We start from the raw sequence: 18,817 nt of genomic DNA on the forward strand, positions 1-18,817 counted from the left end.
GCAGGATTCATCAGAGAAGTCAAATACCCAACTTGGCTAGCAAACATAGTGCCAGTCAAGAAAAAGAATGGTCAAATCAGGGTTTGCATTGATTTCCGTGATCTCAATGAGGCTTGTCCTAAAGATGACTTTCCTTTGCCCATCACTGAACTTCTTGTAGATGCAACTACTGGGTATGAAACTTTGTCTTTTATGGATGGATACTCGGGATACAATCAAATCCGAATGGCACCTGAAGATGAAGAAATGACTGCGTTCAGGACTCCAAGAGGAGTCTTTTGCTATAAGGTAATGCCTTTTGGCCTGAAAAATGCTGGGGCCACGTATCAAAGGGCGATGACTGTAATTTTTGGTGATATGCTCCATGACACCATCGAATGCTATGTTGATGATCTTGTCGTCAAGACAAAGGAAAAGGAAAACCATGTGGAAGATTTGAGAAAAATCTTCGAACGTTTGAGGAGGTACAAACTCAAGATGAACCCACTAAAATGTGCATTCGGAGTTTCATCAGGAAAATTTCTTGGGTTTGTGGTTCGAAACAAAGGGATTGAAATTGACCCTACCAAGATTAAAGCCATTGCCGAAATGCCTCCTCCACGAAATTTAAGGGAATTGAAGGGGCTACAAGGGAGATTGGCCTATATCAGAAGATTTATTTCTAACTTGGCTGGTCGATGTTTGCCATTCTCAAGATTGATGAAAAAAGGTGTTCCATTTGAATGGGATCAGCAGTGCCAAAATGCTTTTAATAGTATTAAGGAGTATCTTTTGAAGCCTCCAGTACTCATGAGCCCAATAAAAGGGAAACCACTTTTGTTGTATATAACAGCCTTGGATGGTTCGTTAGGGGCACTGTTGGCACAACATAATGAGCATGGGAAAGAAAATGCCTTGTATTACTTGAGTCGTACTTTGGTTGGGGCAGAAGTCAATTACTCCCCTATCGAAAAGACATGTCTTGCCTTGGTGTTCGCCTTGCAAAAACTAAAGCACTATGTCTTGGAACACGAAGTCAAGTTGATATCAAGAGCAGACCCCTTGAAATATATACTTTCACGGCCCATACTTTCAGGGAAAATTGCAAAGTGGGCTGTAATTCTCCAACAATTCGCAATTGAATATGTTCCCCAAAGAGCTGTAAAGGGGCAGGCTCTAGCAGATTTTTTGGCAGCACATCCTATACCTGATGACTCACCTCTAGTAACTGATTTACCAGATGAAGAGTTATGCAAGTAGAAATTCAGAAAGGATGGGAGATGTATTTTGATGGAGCTTCAAGGAGTCCAGATGGCAAAAAGCAAGAAAATCCTAAAAACAATAAAGCTGGAATTGGAATTGTGTTTGTGACTCCAGACAATGCTATAATCACCCATTCTTTCGCCTTAAGTGAAGGATGCTCCAATAATGAGGCAGAATATGAAGCTGTAATTGCTGGATTAGAATTGGCATTACAAATTCCTATTGAAGAACTCTCAATTTATGGAGATTCGGAACTGGTGGTAAAGCAACTCCGTGGAGAATACATTGTTAAGAAAACAAGTCTCATCCCGTATCATGAAAGGGCTGATCAATTGCTTTCGCAATTTAGAAAAAACACATATTTTCCATGTGAAGAGAAGAACAAATGCTCGAGCTTATTCACTTGCAAGTTTGGCTGCATCACTCACCCTACCAGATAGCAAAACAATTACTATCACAGTAGGTGAAAGAAGGGTGTTACAACCTTTAAAAGAGGTTTCTGACTTGGTTCCAATCTTGGTTGTCACCACGAAAGGAGAAAACGAGGAGGATTGGCGGGAACCATTCATAACTTACCTCCAACATGGTAGGCTACCTGAAGATAAAGTAAAAAGAATTGAAGTGAGACGCAGGGCTACCAAATTCGTCCTGTGGAAAGATGGAACGTTATACAAAAGGTCTTTAGATGGAATGTTCATGCGGTGTATAGCCAAGGAGTGTATTCAAGAGGTAATGGCAGAAATACATGCAGGTGTATGTGGGGCACACCAAAGTGGTCCTAAATTACATATGCAGCTAAAACGGTTGGGATACTATTGGCCGACTATGATTGCAGATTGCATAAATTATGCTCGAAGATGCCAAGTCTGCCAATTTCATGGGAACTTTCTCCACCAACCCCCAGAGCCTTTACATTTAACAACTTGTTCTTGGCCATTTGCAGCATGGGGTATGGACATTATTGGTCCTTTTGTACCTCCATCTTCAGCAGGATATCGATACATCCTAGCTGCAACTGACTATTTTTCAAAATGGGCAGAGGCTGTGGCTTTAAAGGATATAAAAAGCACAGTTGTCTCCGAGTTCATCCGAACCCATATCATTTACAGGTTTGGGATTCCAGAAAGTATCATCATGGATAATGGACAGCCATTCAGGAGTGATGCTTTGAACAAGTTATTTGCCAAGTACAAAATCAAAAACAACCATTCATCAAGATATCATGCACCTGCCAATGGTTTGGCAGAAGCTTTCAACAAGACATTGTGCAAAATTCTTAAGAAGATGGTGGATAAGAACAAAAAAGTTTGGCACGAAAAGTTACAAGAAGCTTTGTGGGCTTATCGAACTTCGCACAGAACTCCTACTCAAGCAACCCCTTATTCGTTGGTTTTTGGAGGAGAAGCAGTGTTACCACTTGAGGTTCAAATACCATCATTACGAGTGGCAATACAAGAGTCCTTAACAGAAGATGAAAGTGCAAGAGTGAGGTTGGCTGAGCTGGAGACCCTGGATGAAAGAAGGTTGTATGCTCAACAGAACTTGGAAATCTACCAACAAAGGATGGCAAATGCATTCAATAAAAGAGTGAGGCTTCGTTCCTTTAAAAAGGGAGACTTGGTACTAATGGTTAGAACACCCATAGTAGTCTCACGAAGAACCAAAGGAAAGCTTGAGCCCAAATGGGAAGGACCTTATGTGATTGAGAAGGTTTATTCTAATGGGGCCTATTTGTTGATAACGATGGATGGTGACAGAATCATTCCCCCAACCAATGCAAGGTTCTTGAAGAGATATTACCCTTAAGAAAGCCTGCTAGGGTGAAAACCCGAAAGGGCGGCCTAGGCAAAAGTTAGGGCAAAGAAAAAAAAAAAAAAAAAAAAAAAAAAACTGCTAGGTTGAAAATCCGAAAGGGCGGCCTAGGCAAAAGTTAGGGCAAAAAAAAAAAAAAAAAAAAAAAAAAAAAAAAAAAATCTGAAAAAAAATCTGCAGGGAAAAAAATATATGAATAGGTGTAATATAAAGGAAAAGTCTTGCTTAAGAAAAGAGGTAGTGGTCTCCTAAAATACTTCAAAGAAGCAAGAGTTTATGTAGGATTTGAAATACTAAGTAAGAGTTTGTGTTGGATTAGAAGTACTACCAATACCAATCCATCCTATTCCATTTAGGACAAACCCCTAAAATATATATAGATATATATATATATATCTACTGCAAAAAAAATCCTAAAAATAATAAGTGGCAAATTTGAGGCCCACAAAAGAAAAGGGCCCATTAAAAAATGGTGGCCTAGAAAAAGAAAAGTCCATGATGGTCTAGAAAAATCCATGATGGCCTAGAAAAAAAATCTGCTGTAAAAAAAATGGTGGCAAGTTGGAGGCCCACAAAAGAAAAGGCCCAATTTAAAAAAATGGTGGCCTAGAAAAAGAAAAGTCCATGATGGTCTAGAAAAATCCATGATGGCCTAGAAAACAATTTACTGCAAAAAAAAAAATAGTGGCAAGTTGGAGGCCCACAAAAGAAAAGGCCCAATTAAAATGGTGGCCTAGAAAAGGAAAGGTCCATTATAGCCCTAAAAAAAAAAAAAAAAAAAAAAAAGAAAGAAGAAGAAATGGTGGCAAGTTGGAGGTCCACAAAAGGAAACGTCCAATTAAATCTTGGACCTTACTCATGACCCTTAAAAAAAAAAAATAATTTAAAAAAAATAAAATAAATAAATAAATCAAGTCCACAAAAAAGACCCATGCAACAGAAGTAAATGGCCCATGGACTATAAAGGGCAATTAACCCTTTATTTAAAAAAAGAAAAGAAAAAAAAAAAGAAAAGATCAAGTCCACAAAAAGGACTCAAGCAACAAAAGTAAAAGGGCTCATGAAAAAGCCGTCAACCAAAAAAAAAAAAAAAAAAGGCTAGGGACGAAAGCAAAGAAATAATTCCATCCAAGACCTAAAGATCATCTACATAAAAGTGCCAAATTGTCGTGACTCGCACAGTTAAGAAAATTCACTTGTGCAAGTCACGAGGGGCATTTGTTGGCACATGAATTTTAAACCAAATTTATGTTTAAATTTCAAATACAGTCAATCACACACATAGAGCCTACGATAAGATTGTTGTAGGCAATCACTTCCCAAAATGATTAACTTGCTCCGTTGAAGTGTATAAATAAAACAACGTCGTATCTTAATGACGTTATTCAAGATGCTCAAATGACACGTGGAGCCTACGAAAGATGACACCTGTAGAGCCTACAGCAAAGCCACCACACAGGATGAAACCCCAAAGATCAATTCGGTTAATCAGATATACGATTAATCAGATAGCGCTATTATTCAAAATTTAAATGGCGTTATCATTCAATTTGAAATATCATTCAATTTGAATTTCAAAATGAAGATGAAGCGTTCCTATCACCTGATGGCCCTCCATAAATATGAGGACCATCACACAAGACAGGGGGATGAGAAAAATCATAAGTGGAAAAGAAGAGAGAGAGAGAAAGAAATTGAGAGCTAAACAAATCGTTACAAGAAAGAAGAAGAGAAGCTTAGAGAACTCAAGAGCCTACGCTAATGGCGATGAATAGGTAAAGGGTTCCAAACCCAAACTGTATTTTGTATTCGAGGGTTCAAAACCCATAACAATCTTAATAAAATATTTCTTTTTTTTAAATTGTCTTTTGTTGTTTATTTTGTTCTTTATTAATCGGAGGTTTCATTTGTATAAAATGTGTAATTAACGATCTGAAATACAGATCGGAAATAAGAACCTGCTATTCAAATAATCAACACTGTTTAGTCCAAAAACTAAACAGTGGACATTTGTAACATAAATTTTGAAATGTGTTGAAACACTTCATGTTTTAAAATTTGTGTCTACACTGTGAGAATATTAGGTTCATGTATATATGGTAGTATATATATTCTATATATATTAGGGATTGAGTATATAATTTTGTTTCCTTTTTTAGTTCTAGGGTTTGGATGGCTATATATACTGATGTATTATTGTATCAAAAACACAATTGAATATACAGAAATCATTCAGAAAAACTTACATGGTATCAGAGCCGTCTTTGAAACCCTAAAACAACAATCACGAAATCCTCTAGTTCGGAATTACAATTTGGGTGTTTGGTGCTTCAATTGAGGTTGTTCTCTGGGTCGTCGAAGTTGACCCATCCCATAATCCATCTCTGGTTCGTCAAGATTCTATCAACCTATCCATCGTGATTCGTTTGTTCGTCAATGTTGACCCTTGCTCCACTCGTCTGTTCGTGGCGACCCATCTAGGTTCAGGTCGAGACCCGTTGTCACAACCCATCTGAGTCGAAGAGGACTCTAATCGTCTATCTCTGCCTCGCATGAAGGTTTGGTCTGCCCTCTCTCCTTGCGAAGAACAGTTCCCTAGTTCTCATTTGATTGTGGGTCAATTCGTCTCTTTGTTCACTTTGGTTCATCTCTCTCTGTGTTTCGTTTTGCTGGTTCGCTGGTTGCTTCGAAGTGGTCTCATTTCTTCTCTTTCTCTGCTTATGATTGGCGATAGGTATCTCTCCCTCTCTAGTTGTGACTTCTGGCTATTGGTTCTTAACTTCTAGAAACTCTCTGAGTTACTGAGTTTTAGAAAATCTAGTTTTTGATTTATTACATTTTGTGAACCTCAAATCTCTGTTATTATATTTTGACCCATATAGTGCTAGCTTTGGGTCATTACAGTTTTACCCATCAGCTTTCTATTTATTATACTTTACACAATTGGTTCTCTATTTTTGGTTCATTATGATGTCGGATACCCATCAACTACAATCTCCTGCAAACCCCAAGGCGGGGCCACTGGTATCAGATAAGTGTGCTTTTTGCCATCAGCGAGACCATTGGAAGTATCACTGTCCCAAGAAGGGACGTTTGCCTGCCTCGTCTTTTCAACAGTCCCAAACTCAGTTCCGCGCTCCTTTTCAGAGTACTTTTCAGACTCCAACCACTTATCATGCATGTGCTCCGGTTCCTAATCCTGATTTGGCTTCCTTGTGCTCAGATTAGTCAGCTTCAACATATTGTCTACCTCCCAACCATCCCCATCTACCTCCATTGTTTCCTCTCTTCATTCAGGTTTGCTTGGGTTTTCTTCAGGTATCTCTTTGTTTGTCTAGATTTTTGACTTTAGTGTCTCTCATCATATGACTTCCCATCTCTCCTTACTTCTAAATTGTACTCCCCTTCCCTTTCCTATTATTGTTAATACTGCTAATGGGTCTGATATGCTTGTTATATCTGTTAGATCTGTCTTATCGTCTGCTATGTATGCTGTTTCTATTCCATCTATCCTGTATGTTCCTTAGTTATCTGTCAGTTTATTATCTATCAATCAGCTTAATGCCTTCGGTTGATGTTATCTTTTCTTTTTCTATCTGTTCTATATAGGATCGGATGTCCAAACAGCAGATTGGGACTAGTCGTAGAGTTGAAGACCTCTATGTGGTGAAGAGCGTACATCTGCCTATGACTACCTCTCCGACAACTTTTTCCTCTTTTTAGTTAGATCCTTTATCAAGTCCTTTCCACTTGTGGCATTCTAGATTAGAGCATTTGTCTGCTGACCGCTTACGGTCTTTAGCTTAATCAGGTATATTGAGTAAAATTTCTCATAATCAACTTACCGAGTGTTGGGATGTAAACTTGCCAAAATGACAGCCTTACCTTTTCGTACAAATAACTCTATATCTAATACACTGTTCTCTTTAGTTCATATTAATGTCTAAGGTCCTTCTCCTATTCTTACTAAAGGGAGTTCTGCATACTATGTTTCATTTGTTGATGACTGCACCCATTACACTTGGGTTTATCTTATGACTCATAAGTCTGACTTCTACTAAATATATCGTACTTTTCAGTCTATGGTCACTACACAGTTTGGATTTACTATTAAATTATTACAGTCTGGATCTACTATTAAATTATTACAGTCTGACTTGAGCGGGGAATATTTTAAAACTGAGTTCTGTGAATATTTGGCCAATTTGGGTACCATTCACCAAATTTCCTGTACTAATTCACTTGTCCAAAATGGTCGAGCTGAGCGTAAACACCGTCATCTCCTTGAGATAACTAGGTCTCTCCTTTTTGCCTCCGTTCCAGCTCCGTTTTGGGATGAAGCAGGCCTTAATGTTGCTTTTCTTCTCAACCATATGCCTACCCCCCTTCTTTCTAGCCAGTCTCCTTATGAGGCTCTGTTTTCTCAACTTCTTAATTACCCTCTCTTTCGTGTGTTTGGGACTGCTTGTTTTGTCCTTTTACCCCACAAAGATAGGACCAAACTTAGGGATGGTTCGGGATGTTCTAAATAAATGCACTTTTGACTTTTTATAAAAAAAAATATATATAGAAAAGTGGAGAAAGTGGGTTGAAAGGTAGAGAGAAGATATTGATAGATTTTGATTGCTGTGATCCAAATAAGTGTATGTATGCAAAAAAATACACCTTTTTAGTACATGCCTAACAAGCACTTAGTGCCCACTCTATTCTATATGCCTTTTTGGGTTACAGTCTCACTCAGAAAAGTCATCACTGTTATGACCTTGTTTCCTATCGCATGTATGTCTCCCGCCATGTTGCCTTTCTCGAACGTCTACCTTACTTTTTAGTTTCCTCCTCTCGCAACCCCAGTTTCCAAATAGGATTTAGTTCATATTGATCCATTTCCTCCTGAGGTCCCTCCTGATGAGTATATCTTTGTTGTTCCCATGAGCTTATTCCCTCTTCTCCTAATGTGTCCCGCTCCACTGACCCCCGTGAGTCTGTTCCCTCCTCTCCTTCTCCTTCTCCACCTGCTCCTGCCCCTACTCCTCCTCCTCCTCCTCCTCCTCCTCCTCCTCCGGTGTTAGTTTATTCTAGTCACAAAGCTCTCCCTCCACCAGTTGTCTCTACCCCTGCTGCTGAACCTTCTGTTTCTAACGACTCTAATCTTGCTAACCGTAAGTATCCCCTTCGCATCCGTAAACAGGTAGTCAAACTCGATTTTGCTAAAACATGTTTGTCTCCTTCATACTGTACGTTTTTTTGTCTGCTATTCACTCTTTTTCAAAATCTCAGTCTTACAAGGAGGCCTGTCAGGATCCTCATTGAATTCAAGCTATGGAGGATGAGTTGTCTGATTTATAGAAAACTAATACTTGGGAGTTAATTCATTTGCCTGCTGGTAAGAATCAGGTTGGTTGCAAATGGGTCTACAAAATCAAACTCATTCTAATGGTTCTCTTGAACGCTACAAGGCTCGCCTGGTTACCAAGGGTTTTCATAGGAATATGGTATTCATTATGATGAGACCTTTGCCCTTGTTACCAAGATGACTATTGTTTGTATTTTGATTTCTATTGCTGCTGTTCGTCATTGGCCTCTCTATCAGATGGATGTTAAGAATGCTTTTCTTAATGGCCATCTCACTGAGAAGGTTTATATGCATCCTCCCCTCAACCTTCCTCATTCCTTTAGACAGGTTTGTCGTATTCGGCGTGCTCTGTATGGTTTGAAACAATCCCCTCTTGCTTGATATGATCACTTTCAGGCCGCTATCACTCAGCTTGGGTGTCATCCTTGTGCTCAGGATTCTGCTCTATTTCTCCTTCACACATTTGTTGGTTTTGTTGCCCTATTACTATATATGGATGATATGATCATCACTGGCTCCAACTCTTCTACTGTCTCTGAGATCAAGCAACATCTCTTCCGCACTTTCGAAATGAAAGATCTGGGCCCCTTGAGGCTACTTTCTATCTTAGGCTAAATATGCAAATGAGGTTATTCACCGTGCCGGTCTTGCTAACACTTAAGGTTTCTAATACCCCCATTGAGCTTAATGTGAACCTTAACATTACTGATGGTGTTCCTCTGAATGATCTTACTTTATATGGAGAGCTTGTGGGTTGCTTGGTCTATCTGACTATTACTCGTCCTAATCTTGCCTATGTTGTTCATGTGGTTAGCCAGTTTGTTTCTGCTCCTCGCTCCACCCATTGGGCTACATTGGTTCGGATTCTTCGCTACCTCCGAGGTACTATCTTTTAGGGTTTACTACTATCCTCTACTTCTTCTTTGGCCTTGGTGGCCTACGTTGATTCTAATTAGGTTGGTGATGTCTATGAGAATATATTCGTATATATTAGGCATTGTATATATTAGGCATGTTTGTGATGACTGTATTTCCTTTTTTGGTCCTATTCTTGTATTTCCTTTTTGGTTAGTCATTAGGGTTATATAAACTAGTCTTGATGTAATTGATACACAATTTGAATATACAGAAATTCTTCAGAAACTTACATGGTATCAGAGTCGTTCTCTAATCTGAAACCCTAGAGCCGTCTCCGTTGCTCTCTTGTTCGTGTTTGTGCTTGCTTCTCCCAGGCTCATTCTAGTTCAACTTTGGTATGTGATTGCACCTCATCTCAGTCGACCTATCTAGTCGTCGACTCATCTGCTCATTCTGGTTCGTGGCCCATCTGCTCGTGAATGTGCCTCGTCTCAGTCAATCCATCTGGATTTCCTCTCTGTTCGTGCTATTTAGTAGTCGCACCAATCCAGCGGTTCGACCCATCTAGTCGTCGCCTCCTCACAGCTCGTCTTCTCTCTCTGGCTCTCCTTCGTGGTCGACCCATCTGGTTTCTAGCTCGTGAACATCAACATCGCAACCCTCCCTCTTTGCCTCTGGTTCATGATTATGTTCGCACTCATACGTCTTCGACGTTGACTTCAGATTTTGGTTCTCTTTCAGATTCTCTCTGGTTCTCAATTTGTTTGTTCATCTCAGACTCTGGTTCGCCTCCTTTAAACTGTCTCTAGTCCTCGATTTATTCTGTGATACAGTACTACTGTTCTCAGACTCGGCTTGGGTATTATACTAACACCCTAGGTTCAGGCTTATTACACTACAACCCCCAAGATTTTCTATATATTATAATTTGGTCCATTAGCTCTTTTATTTCTTTAATTCCTTACAATGTCAAATGATAAGATTGCTAGGTTCGAAAATAGGTCACTAGCTTCAAATGAATGTGCCTATTGCCATCAAAAAAGCCGTTGGAAGTATCACTGCCCCAAGAAGGGATGTCTGTCTCCGAGTAATTTTCAGGCTTCCGCTAGTTTTACAGCATCTGCTCCAGCTCCTGATCCTAACTTGGCTTACTTGAGTGCTCAAATTAGTCAGCTTCTGCATACACTGTCTACCTCCCAGCCCTCCCCGTCTGCCTCCATTGTTTCCTCTCTTCATTCAAGTTTGCTTGGGTCTTCTTCAGGTATCTCTTCGTCTGTCTGGATTTTTGACTCTAGTGTCTCTCATCATATGACTCTTCATCTCTTTTTACTTCAGAATTGTACTCCCCTCCCTATCCTATTACTGTTAATACTACTAATAGGTCTGCTTACATCAGTTATATTTGTGGGGTCTGTCCTACCGTCTGCTATGTCTGCAATCTCTATTTCATCTATCTTATATGTTCCTCAATTATCTGTTAGTTTATTATCTATTAGTCAACTTGATGCCTCTGGTTTTGATGTTATCTTTTCTTCTTCTATATGTTCTGTGCAGGATCAGATGTCCAAACAGCAGATTGGGACTGGCCGTAGAGTTGGAGACCTCTATGTAGTGGAGAGCTTGCATCTGCCTATGACTACCTCTCCGATTGCCTATTCTTCTTTTCAGTTAGATTCTCTGTCCAGTCCTTTCTATTTGTGACATTCCAGATTAGGGCATTTGTCTGCTAACCACTTACGAACTTTAGCTCAGTCAGGTATATTGGGTAAAGTTTCTCCTAGTCAACTTACCGAGTGTCGAGGGTGTAAACTTGCCAAAATGACAGCTTTATCTTTCCGTAACAGTACTTCTATATCTGCTACACCGTTTTCTTTAGTTCATACTGATATCTGGGGACCTTCTCCTGTTCTCACTAAGGGAGGTTTTGCATACTATGTGTCATTTGTTGATGATTGCACCCGTTACACTTGGGTTTATGTTATGACTCATAAGTCCGATTTTTATCAGATATACTGTACCCTTCAGTTTATGATTACTACTCTGTTTGGGTCTACCATTAAAGTGTTACGATCTGACTTGGGTGGGGAATATTTTAAAAATAAGTTTTGTGAGTATTTAGCCAATTTGGGTACCATTCATCAAACTTTCTGTACAAATACACCTGCCTAAAATGGTCGAGCCGAGCGTAAACACCGTCATCTCCTTAAGACAGTTAGGTCTCTTCTTCTCTCTGCCTCAGTTCCGACTCTATTCTGGGGGGAGGCAGTTCTTATTGTTGCTTTTCTTCTCAACCGCATGCCTACTCCCCTTCTTTCTGGTCGGTCTCCTTATGAGGCTTTGTTCTCCTTAATTCCTAACTGCTCCCTTCTTCGTGTGTTTGGGTCCGCTTGTTTTGTCCTCCTTCCCCATAAGGATCGGACCAAACTCAGTGTCCGATCTGTCTTGTGTGTCTTTTTGGGCTACAGTCTTACTCAGAAAGGCTACCGCTATTACGACCATGTCTCTCGTCGCCTCTATGTCTCCCATCATGTTGCCTTTCTCGAACGTCTGTCTTACTTTCAGCTTCCCCCTCTCATTGCTCCCGTTTCCAAAGAGGATTTGGTTCACATTAACCCATTTCCTTTTGAGGTCCCATCAGATGAGTATATCGCCACTGTTTTTCCTGAGGTCATTCCTACTTCTCCATCTACGTCACTTATGGCTCCTTCTCCTCCTTCGGCTGCTTCTTCCCCTCCGTTGTTGGTCTATTCTCATCGCAAGGCTGCCCCACCACCAGTTGTCTATACTCCTATTGCTGCTCCTTCTGCTTCTGACAACTCTGATCCTGCTGCACACCGCTATCCTCCTCGTGAGCGTCGTCCTCCAAACAAGTTGGGTTGGTCTAATACATGTTTTTCTGCTTCCTATCGTATTTTTTTGTCTGCTATTCCCTCTTTTTCAGAACCTCAGTCTTACAACGAGGCCTGCCAAGATCCTCATTGGATTCAAGCTATGGAGGAAGAGTTGTCTGCTTTACAGAAAACTCGTATTTGGAAGTTGGTTCATTTGCCTGCTAGTAAGAATCTGATTGGTTGCAAATGGGTCTACAAAGTCAAGACTCATTCTGATGGTTCTCTTGAGCGCCACAAAACTCGTCTAGTTGCCAAAGGTTTCTCCCAGAAGTATGGTATTGATTATAAGGAGACATTCGCTCCTGTTGCCAAGATGACTACTGCCCGTACTTCGATCTCTGTCGTTACTATTCATTCTTGGTCTCTTTATCAAATGAATGTTAAGAATGCTTTTCTTAATGGTCATCTCACTGAGGAGGTTTACATGCGTCCTCCCCCTAGCCTTCACCATTCCTCTGGACAGGTTTGTCGCCTTCGGCATACTCTGTATGGTCTAAAGCAGTCTCCTCGTGCTTGGTATGATCGCGTTCAGACTGCTATTACCGAGCTTGGTTTTCATCCTTCTGCTTCCAACTCTGCTTTGTTTCTAAGACATACCTTGACTGGTTTTGTTGCTCTTCTACTCTATGTGGATGATATGATTATCACTAGCTCTGACTCTTCTGCTATCTCTGAGATCAAGCAACATCTCTTCCGCACCTTCGAAATGAAGGATCTAGGACCCTTGCGGTATATTCTTGGTATTGAAGTTGCTTCTTCTCCCAAAGACTACTTTCTGTCTCGGGCCAAATATGCCAATGAGGTTATTCACCGTGCCCGTCTTACTAACACTAAGATTTCTGATACTCCCATTGAGCTTAATGTGAAGCTTAGCACTACTGATGATGTCCCCCTGGATGGTCCTACTTTGTATCGCGAGCTTGTGGACTGCTTAGTCTATCTAACAGTTACTCGCCCTAATCTTGCCTATGTTGTTCATGTGGTTAGCCAGTTCGTTTCTACTCCCCGCTCTCCGCATTGGGCTACTTTGGTTCGGATTCTTCGCTATCTTCGCAGGTACTATCTTCCAAGGCTGCTTGTTGTCTTTTACTTCTTTGGCTTTGGTGGCTTATGTCGATGCTGATTGGGCTGGTGATGTAACTGATCCTAAGTCTACTTTTGGTTTCTGTCTGTCTCTTGGTGATTCCTTAATTTCTTGAAAAAGTAAGAAACAAACCGTTGTTGCCCATTCTACTGCCAAAGCTGAGTACCATGCTATGGCTCATACTACTGCTGAAGTTGTCTAGCTTCGTTGTCTCCTCTCTAACTTAGCCGTTCCTCAGTCCTCTCTAACCTCTCTATACTATGACAACCAAAGTGCTATTCAGATTGCCAACGACACTGTTTTCCACGAATGAACGAAGCACATTAAGATTGATTATCACTTCATCCGTCAGCACCTACAGTCTGGCTCTATCTCGCTTCCTTTTACAACTTGCTGACTTCTTCACCAAGACTCACACCACTGCTTGTTTTCGGTTTCTTCTTGACAACTCTCCGTGTTTTCAGCTAAAACACCTTAAGTTTGAGTGGGAGTGTGAGAATATATTCGTATATATTAGGCATTGTATATATTAGGCATGTTTGTAATTACTGTATTTTCTTTTTTGGTCCTATTCTTGTATTTCCTTTTTGGTTAGTCGTTAGGGTTATCTAAACTAGTCTTGATGTAATTGATACACAATTTGAATATACAAAAATTCTTCAGAAACTTACAATGTCATCAATCGCAAGTCCACATCTGGTTTCTGTATGTTTCTTGGAGATTCCTTGATCTGTTGAAAAAACAAGAAACAAACTATTGTTGCTCACTCCACTACCAAAGCTAAGTATCATGCTATGGCTCATGCTACTGCTGAGATTGTTTGGCATCGTTGTCTCTTATTTGATTTGGGTGTCCCTCAGTCTTCTCCGACCTTCCTCTATTGTGCCAACCGCAGTGCTATTCCGATTGCCCATAACACTGTCTTCCATGAGCGGACAAAGCACACTGAAATTGATTGTCACTTTGTCCGTCAACATCTGCAGTCTGACCCTACCTCGCTTCCTTTCGTCTCTTCGACTCTGCAACTCGCTGACTTCTTTACCGAAACTCACACCACTGCTCAGTTTCAATTTCTTCTTGACAAACTCTCAATGTTTTCTACTACAACACCTTGAGTTTAAGCGGAGGTATGAGAATATTAGGTTTATGTATATATGGTAGTATATATATTATGTATATATTAGGGATTGAGCATATAATTTTGTTTCCTTTTTTAGTTCTAGGGTTTGGATTGTTATATATACTGATGTATTCTTGTATCAAAAACACAATTGAATATACAAAAATCATTCAAAAAAAACTCACAATTTCAACCTCTGAACTTGCTTATTGACAAACCAGTAGCATATGTTGTTAATAAACTCAGTCAACCAACCTCAAATGTACCCAAATCTGAAGCGGAGCTAATTTGGATTTATTGAAAATGGAAGTTCAAAGTATGCCAACTCTGAGATAATTCTGCATGTATCCACTAGGTTATAACTTTAAGTTACCGACTAGGGCATATCATAAATTGGTTTTCAGTTCTTTCACAAGTTATGGCTGTAATGTGAAGCGCACTAGCTTAATATTGCCAGAACAAAACAAACCCCTCAGTGGCCATACAGTTGAAATTACTGCTGCATGTGGGAGAAATTATTCAAAACATTTATCATGGTAATATTCAACAAAAAGTTCCAAGATTAACATCATATATACTGCAAAACTAAAGCATCACCAAACACAGAAAAGATGCATGCATCATTTGTGGATTTGGGCCATGAGATAGGACATGGACTAGAAAAGATGTACTTACCCTATTCATGGTGTAAAGGGCCTCCACCATTGACACGGATCTGTTCCTCAGAACAGCGGCCACCTTAAAATCCACGGGAAACAAAAATCAGAAGACCTCAAAATGATAACTGATCATTCAGCAACAGTAGCAGAATTGATGCCAGTGTACAAATGAAGTCGCAGAATTCTTCCCAAAGAATCACAAAGAACTTAAATAACAGCACTTGTAAGGAAATAGTCACATTGTTGATGGAAAGAACGTCATACAAAAGTAACAGCATTTGATCTCTTATAACCACTTAAATATGCTGGACCTTCAATATACATTTAAACCAACCTTTTTCCAATCCTTCCCATGTTTGCGATACGCTTCATAAAAACACTCCAGCTCGTCCTTGCTCCATTGTGACCCTAACATGTCAGACAGCTTTCTCTTCTGCAAAGAATAGGATAATGTCATCATTTTAAGAATAGTTGCAAAGGCCAAGTATTGTCGCAGGTTTGGTTAATTAATGTAATGCAATGCCAAAAAAATACAACCCTATTATTTTATTCCAAATATTGACAAAAACATAGCAGAACATCAATGCAACTGAAAAATGGATAAACCACACATGCACTGACAAGTAAACTATCATTCCTAGAATAGCGCATCACAAACACGGCACACTGAACAGACCAAAATATTTTTCGGAGTTAGGTAGGAACTGCCACACCTATGTAAGGAGAGCTAATAAAAAATTCCAAATTCGACAAAAGATATCAGAATCCTTTGAAGATTATTGGTAATTCAAGAACAATATGAAATATCCTTTGAATCAAATTGTGTCTTTTTGGACAGTTATACCAGCCTCATTGTTTACCAATTTAACCGATCATCACTACACAAGTGACTTAATAAAGCACGCCATAGATGAATATTATGGGGAATCTTGAATATTAAAACACAAACGTAAGAAACAGTTTGATTCATTTCCAGAACAAGTCAGATCCTGTTGATCCATATCCTGTAGCTATAGCAACAAGAGAAACCCTGATATCCATTATCCACAAGACTGCAATTAATTGTCGTGTTCTTACATTCCTAATTGACATTCTCTCATCTGCCAATGGTATAGACTAGAGAGTGAAAGGAGCTACCCAGAATATCTGCCCAAAGTGTTACAATGAAAGAGGAAGCAGCAATAGCTCAATGCACTCTAAGCACTAGAAGCAATGCACCTATCTAGAAGGTGATTATCTGACTTACATCCATAGACAATTTATACATGAAACTTCACTATGTACTGAGATTATATATTATATCATTGCCAAGATTACGATCCTTACAACTTGGATGTCATATCACAGCCAAGAATGCGGAAAAAAGTTTGAGACACCACTAATGTAAATTACAACTTGGCATTAGAAACACCACGAGTTCATTCATTGTGACTACTTAGATTATCAATATCTTGTGAACAAAGACAAAACTCACCCGTTGCATGCTTTTCTTAGAATCCTCCCCATCTTTACTAGGAGAAACCTCATTAACATAAGAAAAATGCTTATTCACACTTCTAGATTTTCTTGTAGGAGCCATGATTGTATCAATCCCTTAATCACCTGAGACACACCAAGAGGCAAAACATGTGTAACAAATAAATTTACAGAGTGCAAAGTAAGCCAAACAAAAATCTAGAACCCAATAATTTGTGATGGACAACAAATGAAAGAAATTAAACAATACTTTTTTAACTTTTTTTTTTTTTTTATAATTGGGTGAACAGGCCTACTTGCTTGCACCTCAACTAAACACTCTTTTAACTTTATTAAAATTTATATGTATGTTTAATTGGTTTTCAATTCTGGCTGTTACAAAATTCTCTATACATACTAGTGTCTAGTGATTGGGATTCATATTCTATAGCTAAGAGTCTTCCAAACTTAGGCCAAGTTTGGGAAGACTAAATAAGTGCACTTTTTATCTTTTTAGACTAAAAAGTTGAGGTTGAAAATATGAATGTTTGGGTTAACTTTTTGACTTTTTATGGAAAAAAGCGTAATAAAAAATTGTAAAAATTAGTTTGTAGGAGAAAATTAGAATTGGGAATTGTGCAGCCGTAATTGTTGACTTTTGATGAATAGTGATGACTTTTTAACTTTTAGAGTAACTTTTTGACTTTTTGGCTTTTTTTAAACTACCCAAACTTGGCCTTAATCTATCCAAACACTATGAGAGCTTCACATATATACTTTATTATATCAATTTTCTTGGCAACTTTATTATATCAATTTTCTTGGCAACTTTGGTTTATTATATATACTTTATTATATCAATTTTCCCACTTCGTATACTCATACACTTCAATTTTATATGTTGTAATCTATATTTTTTTTGTTCTAAAATTTCAACAAATCGTTTTAGTCATTGTTGTTGAAAATTATATTATTTGCATATCGTTTCCAACAATCGAAAGACATTGTGCTACAGCCAGGCCAAACAAAACAGAAAATATTGTACTCGTATTCAAAATAAAACACCACAATCATACATACCCAATAAAGTTTACTATTTGATCCATCAATTGCATTGTTCCCCCAAAAGATTGTCATTAATAAAGCACAAGTATACCATTTTTTTAGTGGCTAAAGCTCCAAACCCATTATTTAAAGAAAGGGCACAAACTCTCAAAGCTGGGAGAAAAAAAACAAAACAAAATTCTCTACCCACCGCTCTGAATCCAGAAACTTAACCGTGCAAAAGCATCGTGATTTGGACTCATCAAATATTTCAAATACACAATTGTAAACTGAAATAATAAAAAAAATCGATAATTTTATTTTATTTTTTAAAAGTGAAATTCATTAAAATTTTCAAAATTAAAGTTCAAGATTTCAGCTGATCCCCGCAAAACACTTCATTGAGGTCCAAACAAACATATCAAAACAAATTACCACGTACATGCAATCAATACAAAACATACAAGTAAAGCAATTAATTGCTGATTGAAAACTCGGAAATCAGAATGAAAATTGAAATGAAGTAGAAATGAGGATGTGAAATTTAAAAAGACATTGTGATCAGAAGAGTTCAAATTCATTGTCAAAACCCTAAAACAGCTGAAACGGAATGATCAGAAAAGCGAGATCAGCAAAATGAGTTGTTACCGATCCAAGACTGTTTCGAGTTCAAACCATTGGATGTGACAGTAACCAATCAAAATCGAGCGAAGAATTGAAGCGTACGAGTAAAATTGATGATCGCCAAGACGAAGATGACTACGGAAAATTAGAGGGAGAGAGAGAGAGTGTGTGAGGAAATTTGGGCATAACCGCGAAACTTAAAACAAAGCCGAAGCATCCAAAGCGTTTTTCATGATTTCTTTTTTTAAAACTTGTTTTTTCTGTTTTGAAAAACAACCAGTTTGAATTGTGGTTCTAGTAAAAAATTTGAACATTTTTTTAAAATTCCTAATCTACGTACAATTTAAAAATATAACCAACCCAATTCAAAAATTATTTTTAAAACTCATAACTCAATGCACAATTCAAAACTCAAAATCAAATTATTTTCAAAACTCTATTTGTTTTTTAAAAAAATCAAAAAAAAATTATTTTATTTTTTAAAATCATGATTTGAGTGTAAAGTTGTACTTTGAATTTTGAATTTAGTTTTGAAAAAAGAAAAATTGTTTGGCTATGAGTTTTGAAAACAGTTCTGAGCTGTATTTTGAAAAAAAAATAGATTTATTTTTTAAAATATTTTTTAAAATTCTTAATTTTATTTTTTTAGGGTAAATATTTTTTATTTTAATGTGC

At 38.4% G+C, this 18,817-nt stretch overlaps 1 protein-coding gene across 4 annotated transcripts in view; it reads right to left on the bottom strand.

Annotated features, from left to right (window-relative positions):
• The window catches only part of LOC114302985 (protein ALWAYS EARLY 3), a 59,487-nt gene extending 41,033 nt beyond the window's left edge, over window positions 1-18,454 (bottom strand). For 2 of the 4 annotated variants that reach the window (XM_082877408.1, XM_082877406.1), the window contains exons 1-4: window positions 17,555-18,454; window positions 16,494-16,621; window positions 15,354-15,452; window positions 15,036-15,098 (exon numbers count right to left, since the gene is read on the bottom strand). In XM_082877408.1, the coding sequence (XP_082733534.1) occupies window positions 15,036-15,098; window positions 15,354-15,452; window positions 16,494-16,598 (267 nt within the window). In that variant the 5' untranslated portion in view covers window positions 16,599-16,621; window positions 17,555-18,454. The remainder of the gene's footprint in view (window positions 1-15,035; window positions 15,099-15,353; window positions 15,453-16,493; window positions 16,622-17,554) is intronic. The other 2 variants (XM_082877407.1, XM_082877404.1) reach the window with 1 other exon arrangement.
• Between the last annotated feature and the right edge of the window lie 363 nt (window positions 18,455-18,817).

This window comes from Camellia sinensis, chromosome 7, assembly GCF_055761805.1.
Source record: "Camellia sinensis isolate YWXY chromosome 7, ASM5576180v1, whole genome shotgun sequence".
In the NCBI taxonomy this organism is placed as follows: Eukaryota; Viridiplantae; Streptophyta; class Magnoliopsida; order Ericales; family Theaceae; genus Camellia; species Camellia sinensis.